The 12,500-nt window shown below is 41.1% G+C and overlaps 2 protein-coding genes across 5 annotated transcripts in view; both read right to left on the reverse strand.

The window, feature by feature from the left end:
- atg16l2 (autophagy related 16 like 2) overlaps positions 1–4,130 on the reverse strand; it is a 25,937-nt gene extending 21,807 nt beyond the window's left edge. Inside the window, exons 1-4 of one of the 2 annotated variants that reach the window (XM_088078410.1) lie at positions 3,687–4,130; positions 1,618–1,675; positions 1,437–1,512; positions 1,205–1,278 (exon numbers count right to left, since the gene is read on the reverse strand). In XM_088078410.1, the coding sequence (XP_087934536.1) occupies positions 1,205–1,278; positions 1,437–1,512; positions 1,618–1,675; positions 3,687–3,819 (341 nt within the window). In that variant the 5' untranslated portion in view covers positions 3,820–4,130. The remainder of the gene's footprint in view (positions 1–1,204; positions 1,279–1,436; positions 1,513–1,617; positions 1,676–3,686) is intronic. The other variant, XM_088078409.1, reaches the window with a different exon arrangement.
- A 908-nt stretch (positions 4,131–5,038) lies between these two features.
- wdr62 (WD repeat domain 62) overlaps positions 5,039–12,500 on the reverse strand; it is a 24,356-nt gene continuing 16,894 nt past the window's right edge. For all 3 annotated transcript variants that reach the window (XM_088078408.1, XM_088078406.1, XM_088078407.1), the window contains 12 exons: positions 12,131–12,204; positions 11,511–11,668; positions 11,316–11,432; positions 11,126–11,237; positions 10,961–11,039; positions 10,386–10,452; positions 9,049–9,171; positions 7,677–7,905; positions 6,789–6,988; positions 6,456–6,545; positions 6,153–6,253; positions 5,039–5,446 (listed from right to left, as the gene is read on the reverse strand). In XM_088078408.1, the coding sequence (XP_087934534.1) occupies positions 5,219–5,446; positions 6,153–6,253; positions 6,456–6,545; positions 6,789–6,988; positions 7,677–7,905; positions 9,049–9,171; positions 10,386–10,452; positions 10,961–11,039; positions 11,126–11,237; positions 11,316–11,432; positions 11,511–11,668; positions 12,131–12,204 (1,578 nt within the window). In that variant the 3' untranslated portion in view covers positions 5,039–5,218. The remainder of the gene's footprint in view (positions 5,447–6,152; positions 6,254–6,455; positions 6,546–6,788; positions 6,989–7,676; positions 7,906–9,048; positions 9,172–10,385; positions 10,453–10,960; positions 11,040–11,125; positions 11,238–11,315; positions 11,433–11,510; positions 11,669–12,130; positions 12,205–12,500) is intronic.

The following is a 12,500-nucleotide window of genomic DNA, read 5'->3' on the forward strand; positions in this document are numbered from 1 at the left end:
AGTTTTTTTTTTTTTTTTAAATTAACAGTTGTGACTATTTTGACAGAAACATAAAAAAGGTTTAAAGAGGAACGGTTGAAATTTTCTGACAAAAAAGGTTTAAGGAGTAATTTAAAAAAAAACAAAGCGATGATATATTTTGAAGAATTACCCAGAAAAAAAGCTGAAATTCATAAATACTTAAAATATTACAGGATTAAAACACCTAAAAACAATTTAAAAACTTTTTTCTAAAACATAATCAAAATATTTAATAAAACCTTTTTTTTTAGATTTCAAATATCTTGAGAGCATCGTCACAATATTTGGACAGAAAAGAAGAGAGAGGAAAGAATGGAGGGTTTTTTTTAGGTTGTTTTGCTGAGAAAAAAGGTCAGAAAATGTTCAAAGGCCACAGTAATTCAAGAAAGATGTTGGATACTGAACACAAATATTGTGAGGATAAAGGTGGGAATGAGAGAAAGTAGAATATAGAATATTTAAAGAAAAAATGCTACATTATTTGGGAATATTCTGACAGAGGCTGCAAAATGTGACTAAAATACAGGTATAAAAATAATACTGTAAAAATAGGCTAGAAATTTCTCATAAAAAATCTTTTTGTTGGATGTTGCGAAGAGTTGAAATAAATTTGGGGAAAAAGTCAGAATATTTTAAAGGAAAAAATCTGAATATTTTCAGAAAAGCAGTCATGAGTATTTGACGAAGAAACTGGAAGTGTGAAGAATAAAATTTGGAATATTTGGAAAAAATTGAATATTCTCAGAAAAAAGGTCAGTATTTTAAAAAAGTAAGGGACTATTTTACATAGAGAAAATACATACATGCAAAATAAATAGAAATGTATATATTAAACAGAGAAAAAAAGAATATCAGGGAATAAAAAGGTCAGAATATTTATAGAAAAATGTTAGAATATTTGGGAGTGTTTTGAAAGAGAGGCAGCAAAATTTTGTTGGGAAAAAAAGAGGAAAAATGACAGACAGAAATGTGAAGTATTTGGAATAGGACTGAAAAAATAGGGGAAATACTTGGAAAAAGTTTGGAATATTCTGAGGAAAAACATCCAAAAAAGGATGATTTACAAATGTTCCAAACATTACTGACGGGTTGTCTCGACTCCACTGAAAGAACAGTTTGTACTTTCACCTGCTGAGCGAGAACCAATCAGCTGCGATCTGGCGGCCTCAGGTGTGTGACTCACCTGGCATGCTGCTCGTCCAGAACGACCTCTTTGATTTTAATCTGCTGCTGCAGCTCCAACACCTGATAGGCCAGCTGCAAAAAAACACCACAGAGGAAGAATTCAGAGGGCAGCTGTCCCCAAATGTCCCCCAGCTGGAGAGTGTCCCCTAATGTCGCCCGGCAGGAAAGTGTTCCCTAATGTCCCCCAGCAGCAGAGTGTCCCCTAATGTCCCCCAGCAAGTGTGTCTTACCTCTCCAGTGGTTTTCTTCAGCTGGTTGTTCTGGTGAAGCAAAGATGAGAGGGAGCCGCTGCCACCGGAGGGACATCTGGGTGAACAAAACAAACACACCCTGAGAAACACACACACACACACACACACACACACACACACACACACACACACAGTTCAGGTGTGACAAAAGGAGAGTTACCTGAGGGAGCAGCTCAGCATTCCTTTGGTCAGACTGGTTTTCTCCAACAGCTGCGTGTCTGAAAACACACAGAACAGAGTCAAGGGTAACTGCACCCACCGCAGGTAATTGCACCTGACACAATTAACAGCACCCATCACAGGTAACTGCACCCGACACAGATAACAGCACCCATCACGGGTAACTGCACCCATCACGGGTAACTGCACCCATCACGGGTAACTGCCCCCATCACAGGTAACTGCACCCATCGCGGGTAACTGCACCCATCACAGGTAACCGCACCCGACACAGATAACAGCACCCATCACAGGTAACCGCACCCGTCACAGAAAACTGCACTTGTCACGGGTAACTACACCCCTTACAAGTAACTGCACCCGTAACGAGTAACTGCACCCGACACAGATAACAGCACCCATTACAGGTAACTGCACCCAGAGTGTCGGGACTTAAATAATCCTCGGGATCTCAGGACCTGTGTACAAAGACACAGCCTTTGTACACAGGCTGCCTGCTCTACCAGCTGAGCTACAGTGCATCCCAGAGTTTGTTTGACCATAAATAAAATAACACAGAAAAACAAAAAAGTGGGTTTTATCTCCTTCATAAATCTGACTTCTTTACGATCCACCTGCACTTTAACTAAAAATATGAAAATGTTGTTATTGGGGATTTTTAACTTTTGTTAGAGAATATTGTCAGATGTGATTCTGCGGCGATGGAGCGATCTGTTCCAGCGTCGCGCTCGCTGACATGCAGGCGATGACGCGGCGTCAGACGGGCGATGAGTCACTGAGCAGAGGAAGTGGAACAACGTGTGGTTTTATGACTGTTTCCTGTCCCGACAAAATAAAGGAAGCGAGCGGATCAGTCAGGTTCACCTCGCTGATAAATTAAAGTCTCTGTGGAAACAACATGCGGCTCAGCTCACACCAGACTCCAAAATATCTCCGTCTCCTGTCCGAACTTTTTGAGATTATTACCTGACAGGAGGGCAGGGGCCCCACACACGTTGCTACGAATTTTGAACTTTTCTTTTCATTGTTTTTCTTTTTTAGGATTTCATGACATTTACGCATTTATGAATTTACAAAAACTTAATTGTCCACAAATGTGACAAATGACTTTGGGTCATTTTTGAGATTTTGGACTATTTCTAGGACTTTAGGACGTTTTTAGGATAAACAGATGTTTAAATGGAGTCTGGTTGAATTCTGTTGAATATAATCCCACTTTATGGGAGTTTGATTGTTTTTGGGGTTTTTTTCTTTTATGAAATAGCACATATTTCAGTGGTCCAAACTCCATTTAAAAAGCATCTGTTATTTAATTTTTTAAGGAGTTTAGTTTAAAATAATGAAAAAGAAAACCCAGACTGCAGAGATTTGTTTTGGGGTTTTTGTCTTTTAGCAGAAATGACAGACAGATTTCTGTGTTGAGCTCAGTCTCAGCTTTGAGGCTGATTAGCTGTTAAATTAACAGATTTTTAAACAAAGTTTGGATTAATTCTGTAAAAGATGATCCTGCGTTACAGCAGATTTTGTTGTTTTATTTGTTGGTTGTCTTTTATTACGTTTGAAACAGGACGTTTTTCTGTCAAACAAACCAAACATTTCAGCTTTTGTCTAACTCATTCTCTGGACTGATGTTAAATTAGTTTAAAGTTAATTTATAAGTTTGGTTAAATCATGTCTGTTTTGTTTGGTTTTTTTTGGTTTTTTTTTTGTCTTTTAGCAGATATGAAACAGGACAGGTTTCCAAATGCACCAAACTCCGTTTAAAAAGTTTCAGCTTTTTGTTGGACTCAGTCTCTGGTTTGAGGTTAAATTATTGATGGAGTTTGGTTAAATTCTGTTTTGTCGTTTTTTGGTCTTTTATAAGATATGAACGAAGACGTATTTCCAAATGGACCAAACTCCGTTTAAAAAGTCAGTTTTTGTGAACCGCTGAGCTCAGCTGTGAGGTCGCTGAGCGTTAAATTGGCAGGTTTTTAAATGGAGTTTGGTGCAGACTTCGGCTTCACTGTGAGCTGTTTTTAGCGGTTCATCGGTACTTGCGGCTCGTACAGAGGCGGATCAGGTCCTGGAACTTGGCGTGCTGGCTCCGGTCCCGGTGCTTCAGCTGACCGATGATGTGTCTCTTCCAGGTCTCCGCGGACCGGCCGCCCCGCCGCGGCGCCCCGGCCGCAGCCTCCGTCATCCCGGTCACAGCGGCCACGACGCCCCGGGCTGCCTCATGCCGCTTCCCGCTGACAGACGCTCACAGGCCGGCCTGCAGTCACACGGCGCCCCGGGCTGCCGCTCCGGTTCTCCGCTGCGCCGCCAGGCTCCCGTTCTTCTTCTTCTGTTGTGGTTTCTGTTTGTTTACTCCCGTTTCCTCTTTTCTTCTTCTTCTTCTGTGGTGTTTGTTTTTAACTGTTTTTCCTCAAAGATTCGTCACTGTGAGAGGGCGGGGCTCCGGATGGTGCCGGTCTCTCAGCCAATCAGCGCTCTTTTCTTTCTCCGCATAGAGTGGTGAAGGATGACGTATTTTTGTAAGCCAACCAGGAAGTTAGCATCGCTCTGGTTCCCTCCGTGGTTCCCTCCGTGGTTCCCTCCGTGGTTCCCTCCATAGTTTCCTCCGTGGTTCCCTCGTCAAAAACCTTCTGGGATTTTTGAAAGTCGCCAAAAATAATCTGTGATAAACATGAGTTTATGAGACTTACAGGTTCAGTTCAGATATGAAAGTGTTCTGATCCGTCATTTATCACAGAGCAGATCCAATTTTTAAAACATTTTTAAAAATTATTTTCAGTTTTGGAAAAGATGTTTTCTTAAAAAACCCTGCCTATTTTTTCTTGAGTAATTTGGCCTATTTTTCATTAAAAATCACATAAACCACATTTCTCACAGCCAAAATCTGTAGAATTTATCATTGAAATTGGTCAACATTTTCAACCGTCCCTGATGACATAATTGTGGTAAAAATGTCTCACAAATTTCAAGAAAATAGGAAATGATCAAAAAATTATTTTTTATGCTCTCTGAGGGAGTTTTATTGTGACGCAAATAACTTTGGTGCCTTTTAGTCTCTTTTCTTCTTCACGATATAAGTCTAAATATAAGATATAAGACAATAAGTCTAAAATACACTGTGGAAACTAAATAGTTACATTCAGACTGTTCAGGTCCAAAAATGCTCCATTGAAACCCATTCAAACTGACATTTTTGATCCCACAGCCATCAGAGCAGTTTGTTTGTTTGTTTGTTTGTTTGTTTGTTTGTTTGTTTTTGTTGTTTAATAACAGAGTTGAATCACTGATGAGACGCAGATTTTAACTGCGGCCTCGGTGTTGAACTGAGCTTTTTTTTAAGTAATAATGAATCATCTTTTTTCTGTTCACCTGAAACGAACATTTTAAAGCCTGAAATGAAAATATTAAACTGTACGTCAAACCTTTATTATTAAGAAATATATCAAACTAGTTTATGTACAAACAGTGATCGTGATTTAAAGCACATTTTGCCGCCTTAAAAAACAAACGTAAGGTGCATTAAATTTAACACTAATGATCAAATCAAGCCTCCGGACTGAGCCGCGACGGCGGCGCGTCCTGGTTCAGATGCGGTTCAGTTTGTTCTGGGTCATCTGGACCAGCAGCTCCGAGTATTTCTCCAGCAGAGACATCGTCCCGTCGTCCTCCAGGCATCCAGAGGGGACGGCGCTGCCCCGCCCGTCTCCTCCCCGCAGTGCCGCCTGAAGCTCCGAGTGAACGACTTCAAACGCCCCCTGCAGGACGGCCGCCATCTGAAGACGCCGCTCCGAACCGCCGCCGCACACGCCGAGCTGCAGGAGGGAAGTCACGGTTAGATTTCGATTTAAAGAGGCAGAAAAAACAACAGTACTGAGAAAAAGTCACATTTAAACACTTAATCTTTTTTATAAAAGTCACATTTAGTCATTTAATTTTTTATCATAAAAAGTCACATTTAATCACTGAATGTTAATTAAAAACTCATTAACAGATTTATTGAGACAAAATGCTGCAAAACTGAATAAAGTGACTTTTTCTGTTGGTGCATTTAGAATTGTTTAGTTTTAATATTTTTTTAATAATAATTTTATTTTTAATAAAATTTTAGTTTTTTACAGTCAGTTGTCTGCTAGAAATATTACAACTTGTGTTTCTGGGAAAAGTATCGTGAAGTATTTCATCAGTGTTTTTTTTTTTCTTCAAAATATTACAACTTTTTTAAAGTGTGTTTGGAAAAAATATCATGATGTATGACGACTTTCTTTTTAATATTAAAACTTTTTCTCGAAATATCGCAGTTTTCTAGAAATTCCAGATTTCCTTAAAATTGCAAATGTTTTCTCAAATTACCGTAATTTCTTCAGAAAACTCTCAAACACGACAGCGTCTTCCTCGATTTTCTCAAACATTCTGACTGTGCGGCCGCGGTCAAACGACTCCGACTGATCCGGTTTTTATTGGTTTTATTTGGCGCCAAATGTGTTAAGACGAACACGGACGGACGGACGGGAAGTTCACCTGCTGGTGGAGACGCACGGCTCGTCTCGCCGCCTGTCTCAGCTCGTTGGCGACCTGCTGGCAGCGCTGCACGCTCACCGACTCCGTGTCCCCGCCTGCACCTGAAACGACACACCTGGTCATTCACCTGCAGGGGGCGCCACAGGGCGGAGCGTCAACAGGAGCCGGGGTCGTCCTCTGAGGAGAGTCCAACAGCTGAGGTCTGACGGACGGACGCACCTGTGAGGACGTTACCTGTCTGAAGTAGGCGGGGTTACTTGTGTGAGGGAGGCGGGGTTACCTGTCTGTAGGAGGCGGGGTTACCTGTCAGCGGGACGTGTGTTGTTTCTGACAGCAGAGAGGAGGAGGAGGTGGGCGGGTCCAGGAACAGTGACTTGGCGCTCTCGGACGTCTCTGATAGTGGAAACAAAAAGACGATGAATCAGAATCAGAAACTCGTGTTATAAAAAAAAGAAAAAAAAGTCATAATATTATTTGAAAAAGTTATTTCAATTATTATTAAAAAAGTTTGAAGAATAAATATTTTTAAAGAAAAATATAGTAATATTTTGTGAAAATCTGATTTCAAAGTAAAAGTATTACATGAAAAATTCTGTAACGTTTAAACGTAAATCGCCAAACTTTGACCCGTCTCACCTGGATCGGTCTGGATCCTGGTCTCAACTGGATCACTTTGGATCCTGGTCTCAACTGGATCGGTGTGGATCCTGGTCTCACCTTGATCCGACCGGATCCTGGTCTCACCTGGATCGGTCTGTATCCTGGTCTCACCTGGATCACTTTGGATCCTGGTCTCAGATCCTCCTGGACTCTTCACCTCCCGGTAGGCGGAGCAACTATAAAAGATATAAAATATATATATATGTAAAAAATATAATATACAATAACAAAAATAAATATAAAAATATAACATAATAAATAATAATAGTAATAATACATTACAACTTATAGATAAAACTTTTACAGATTTATTTAATATAGTTATTTTCATAATATAATTTAAATCAAACTATTTTTTCAAGTATTCTATTTTAAATATTGGAACTTTACTTCAAAATATTCTGAATTTTTGACTTTACCACAAACTATTCAAAATTGTTTAAAAATTATTATTACACAAGCGCCGGTTTCTGTTTCAAGCCGCGAACCGCATCTCGAAGCCGACTGGCCAAGACCCTTTTTCAATTTAAAAATATTTCCCAACACTTTACAAGTTTATTGCACAATTTGACGTTTTCTATTCAAAACATTTTTTGTCTGTAAATATTGCAACTTTATTTTAAAAAACACAACTTATTCCAAAAATATTCTTAACTGGGACTTCAATGACTTTTCTGTAAAATCCCACAACATGGTCTTTTTTTTTTTTTAAATATTACTTTTTTTCTAAAAAAAAATGTTGTAATTTTCCACAAACATTCTGATTTTTCTTTTCTTAAAATATTTGAAAAGTTTTTTAAATTTGCGTTTATTCTTTCTGACAGATACGGACGGACACAGAGCGGCGGTGGAGCCAGCTCTTACCTGCTCCGGTGGTCCTGGGGGGGGTCAGGTGTGGTCCTCAGGAGGTCCAGACCAGCAGACAGCGGGGGGTCCGAGGAGGACGGCAGGTTCTCCTTCTCCTCCTCGCTGCAGGTGGAGGGGGCGGGGGGATCCTGGCTCAGTTTGGCCCTGGAGCTGTCTGTGGTTCCCAGGTACCCGAGCCGAGGCGCCCCCTGCTGGACCGCGGACTCCAGGATCCTGGAGGTGACGTCTGATTGGACAAAGGAGGAGGTCAGACTCTTGACACTGACGGTGGACTAAATCCAGGAGCTCAGGTGGAGGCGAGCAGGTGCCTGAAGCGCCGCTCAGACCGGCTGCCGTCTGGTTTTTGGATTTGTGTGTCATGTCGATAAAGTGTCCACGAACGGGGACAGCAGGTCAAAGTTCAGCCGAATGGAGCACGAAATTCAGCAAAGCCAGAAAGTGATATCCTCGTATAAGGGTTCACACACATTTTTACCAATAACTTTCCAGGACTTTTCCAGGACTTTGAGGCAAATTTTCAAGACCACACATTCTCTGAAATGACCACTGATACTCCTTATTGGTTCTTTGTCACTGTAGATGTTTAAAGAAATAAGTTGGGGGATATTTTTTCTTTCAAATTATTTGGCTTTTTTTCCCTTAAAAAATTCGAGGATTTAAATTAAAAAAATAATAATAAAAAAGCCGTTTTTCTTTATTATTTTTGGTGATTCATTATTTTTGTCAATGTTTCAAAAATACATTTTTGGGTTTTATGAATAAATGCTGGTAATTTTCTTCTGTATAAATTATTGGTGATTTTTAAATGTTTCTTTAATTTTTTTTAAGCATTTTTAAAGAAAATACTGACAAATAAAAAAATAAAAAAATAAAACATTTTTGGGGACATTTTTTTAAGAAAATAAAATGTTGGTGATTTGTGTTTCTTTATAAATTTCTGGCATTTTTTTTCTTTAACAATTTTTAGAATTTTTTTTACTTTTCTGGTGAATTTTCTCTAAATATTACAACTTTGCCTCAAATCATTAATTTTTTAAATTTAAAATATATTTCTCTAAATATAAGAGGATTAATAAACAATCCTACAGCATGGTCCTAATTTTCTTAAAATAATTCAACTTATATATATATATATACTAATATTCTGACCGTGTTCTTGAAATATTAAACCTTTTTTTATCCCACACACATATTCCATCTTGTGTCTTCCAGGACTTCCAGGACTTCCAGGACCAGTGGAGACCCTGGAGTTGACCCCCGCAGTGTTTCAGTGAAGTGACAGTGACCTCGTGAGTTTAACATCAAAGAGAAAAACCCTCCAAAACCCGACTCAAAACACCCGGGTGTCCACACACACAAACACACAGACCTCGCAGCGTCTCTCTGCACTGGACGACGACCACCGTGTGTCGTCGGCGGGCTGGGCGGCGCAGGGGCTGATGGGAAATCATGCAGGAAGCTCTACGACGAAGGAGCGACTGGTTGCGTCTCACTGTGAACAAACACTGCAGCCTTTAAAAACTTGTGGAGTCCCTCAGGGAGGCGTCCCAGAGCTCCTGCTCTTTCTATGAAACCTTAACAGATTTAGAGGAACACTTCAGCAAATCTTCTGTAAAAACAACCACAAGTTTTGGCGGATACACCTCACCTCAAAAACGCAGCCACTGCCGTCGGTGAAGTCATCTGAGATGCCAAAAGGCCGACTGCAGTCAAAAAGGACAATATCAGCCAATACTGATGTGCGGCTGATACAGCTGCCAATTTTTGTCTTTGAGCATTTTTAGTGATTTTTTTTTAAAGATAAAATTTTGTCCGTTTTTTTTTTTTTTTAAAGAAGTTTTGGCGATTTTGTTTTCCTTTACATTTTTTCTATAAATAGTTTTCTTTTTCCATTGTTTTTACTTTAAAAATTAGGGGGGCTTTTTTTCTGTTGTTATGCGATTCTTTTCCCATTAACAAGTTTTGGTGTTCCTTTTTTTTGGCCATATTTCTTTCGTTTTTTTTCTGGGTTTTTATGCCTTTAGTAGGACAGGAAAGGTCAAGCGTGGAAGAGGGAGAGAGAAGGGACCACATGCAGCAAAGGGCCGAGGCTGGAATTGAACCCACGGCCTCTGCAGTGAGGACACAGCCTCTGTACATGGGACGCCCGCTCTATCCACAGAGTCACCGGGCGCCCCTTTTATGGCCATATTGGTGAGTACTGAGATTTTTTTTGGATTTTGCAATTCCCTTTTTTTTTTTTTTTAAATGTTTGTTGATTTTCATAGAAACAACTAGCAATATTTTGTTTTTTAAAATTGGAGCTATGGGCCTTTTTTTGGGTGACTGTTGCCGATATTTGAAGAAAATTAAAGAAATGCCAGATATTCTTCCAGTCAGCGATGTCATGTTAAGAAAGAGCTGCTGACACATGTTACACGTCACACTAGTGGCTGACGCTGTTGTGATAAATGTCTCGAGTTTCCGTGATGCCGGCATGCTGTCTAAAATCACACTCTGGTTTGGATCTATGTGAAAAGTGCTCCGGACACAACAGCAGGACGATTCCCCGTCCCCGACAGACGGTGGAGAAGTCTAATGCTGAAAAGGGTCCAAAGCGTCCACTCTGAGGCCTGAAGCTGAGACGCCTTCAACACGCACACTTCCTGTTCACAGCTAAAAATGATCGCCATCAGAAGACATGAAACAAAGAAACGGAGGACTCACCGCTGCTGCTGTGTTCTTTCTGAGTCGACTGTGTCGAGGCGACGTCGCTGCTCAACTCGGAGTTTACCTGGAAACAAACGTTGAGTTAACCTTTGTGAAACTGCCAGTGTCGCTCTCCAGAATCAGGTTCATAAACATTTCTACCAATAATTTTCCAGGACTTTTCCAGGACTTTGAGACAAGTAATAAAGACCAAACATTCTCTTAAACGTCCATCAATACTCTTTATCAGTTCTTTTTCATTACTATGTTTTAGCTTTTTCAAACATATATAATTTAAAAAATATACAGATTCAGAACAGTATATGAACAGATTATTTAAACAGAACTTTGGGATCTATAAGCGTGTAGAAAGGCATTTCTTAATGTGACTGTTAAAGGGTTAAAGAAAACATGCCTTCCAAATGCATGTTTTCTTCACAAATCACCAAAAATGACACCATTTCCAAGACTTTTTCAGCCTGGAAATTCCTATTTGCAAAGTCCATGACTTTCCCAGGTTTTCCATGACCGCACAAACTCTGCAGAGCGTCAGCAGGTAAACCACAACACGTCAGAATCAGGCGTGTTCGTACCGATGTGCTGCTGACGTCACTCTCCTCTGAGATCCTGGTCGGGATTGAGACCGGAGGCGGCGCCCGGCTCGGCCACGCCCTGACAAAAACACAGCAGGAAGAGACCGTTATCACCATGACGACCGCCAGATGAACCGAGACCCTGAGGATCGTGGGTGGGCGGACCTGATTCTGTCCTGGAAGCGGGACAGGAAGCGGGTGGAGATGCTGAGCCGAGGGTTCAGGTAGTGTTTGTCGTCGGCAGGCTGCAGAGTCCTCAGGTCAGTGTCAAACTTCTCTGAAAGGTCAAAGGTCACAGTGTGAGGCAACAGCGGCGATAGCGATGGTGACGACGATGGCGAGGAGCATTCGGTACCGTCGGTCAGACTGGAGGCCAAAGTGTCAAAGTGGTTCTTCAGAGAGTTCGTGTCGTCGTCGTCATCGTCGGGGCCCAGACTTCCCGCCGAGCTGCCCTGACTCAGAGAGTCGGTGTCTGCGGAGAGAGAGAGCGCCGTCAGCCTGCTGACCTCACACCTCTGACATCATCACAACAACCGCAGCGCTCTCTGACCGCCGTCCTGCTGCTGCTCCACACTTCCCGCTGAGCCCTCCGAGCACGCCGAGTCCGGACTCGGCTGAGTGCTCCAGCCCGGCTCCGCCCTCTGACCTCTGACCTCCAGCTGGGTCAGCGAGCGCCGCGGGTCGGCCACGCCCTCCACGCCAAACTCCCTGAAAACACCAACGACAGGAAGGCCAGGAGTTTGAGACGTCTTGATTCGGCTGAAAAAGCCGGATGATGAAAGTATTTTTTTTCTCTCTTGTGACTTTTCAGCCTTGAACTGCATTTTACTTTCATTTTCGCACATTTACGAGTTTAATCACATAATATTTAAAATAAAGAACTTATCACAAATTTATACTTGTAATATGGCAACTTTTTTTAAAAAATCTTTCTTCTCATTAAATTAAAAACTTTATTCTTGTAATAGTGCAACTATTTTTTCTAAAGAATTCAGACTTTATTTCTGACTAATTAGAACTGTATTCTTGTAATATTGCAACATTTCTTCTTGGAATAATATGACTTTATTCTCAATAAATTAAGACTTTATTCTTGTGATATGGTGACTATTTTTCTTGAAATAATACTAGAAATCAGGTTTGGTCGGGGGCTTGTTGGACGCGGCTCACCTGTCAGCCGTGGTGTTGGCGGCGTTGGGGCGGACGATGAAGCTGCTCCTGTTGTCACCTGGATCCTGCAGCACCTGAACATCACGCACAGCCACGTCAGCACAGAGACGTCAGCAAAACCTGCAGCTCCTCAAACCCTCAGACCCGCGTCATAAAACCCACCTTTAACGCTGAGATTAACATCAGTATTTAACACCAGAAAAATCCACCAACAACAGCCTGGAAACATGGAAAAATATTCCAAAACATTGACCTGAAAACCTTAAAGAATAATCTAAAACATCAGCCTGGAAACCTGGAAGAATATCCACAAACCACAGTCTGTTAGCCTGGAAAAATATTCCAAAATATTAACATGGAATCCTGGAGG

The sequence above is a fragment of the Plectropomus leopardus genome, chromosome 6, assembly GCF_026936395.1.
Source record: "Plectropomus leopardus strain MGB_pleo_1.0 chromosome 6, ASM2693639v1, whole genome shotgun sequence".
Taxonomy (NCBI): domain Eukaryota; kingdom Metazoa; phylum Chordata; class Actinopteri; order Perciformes; family Serranidae; genus Plectropomus; species Plectropomus leopardus.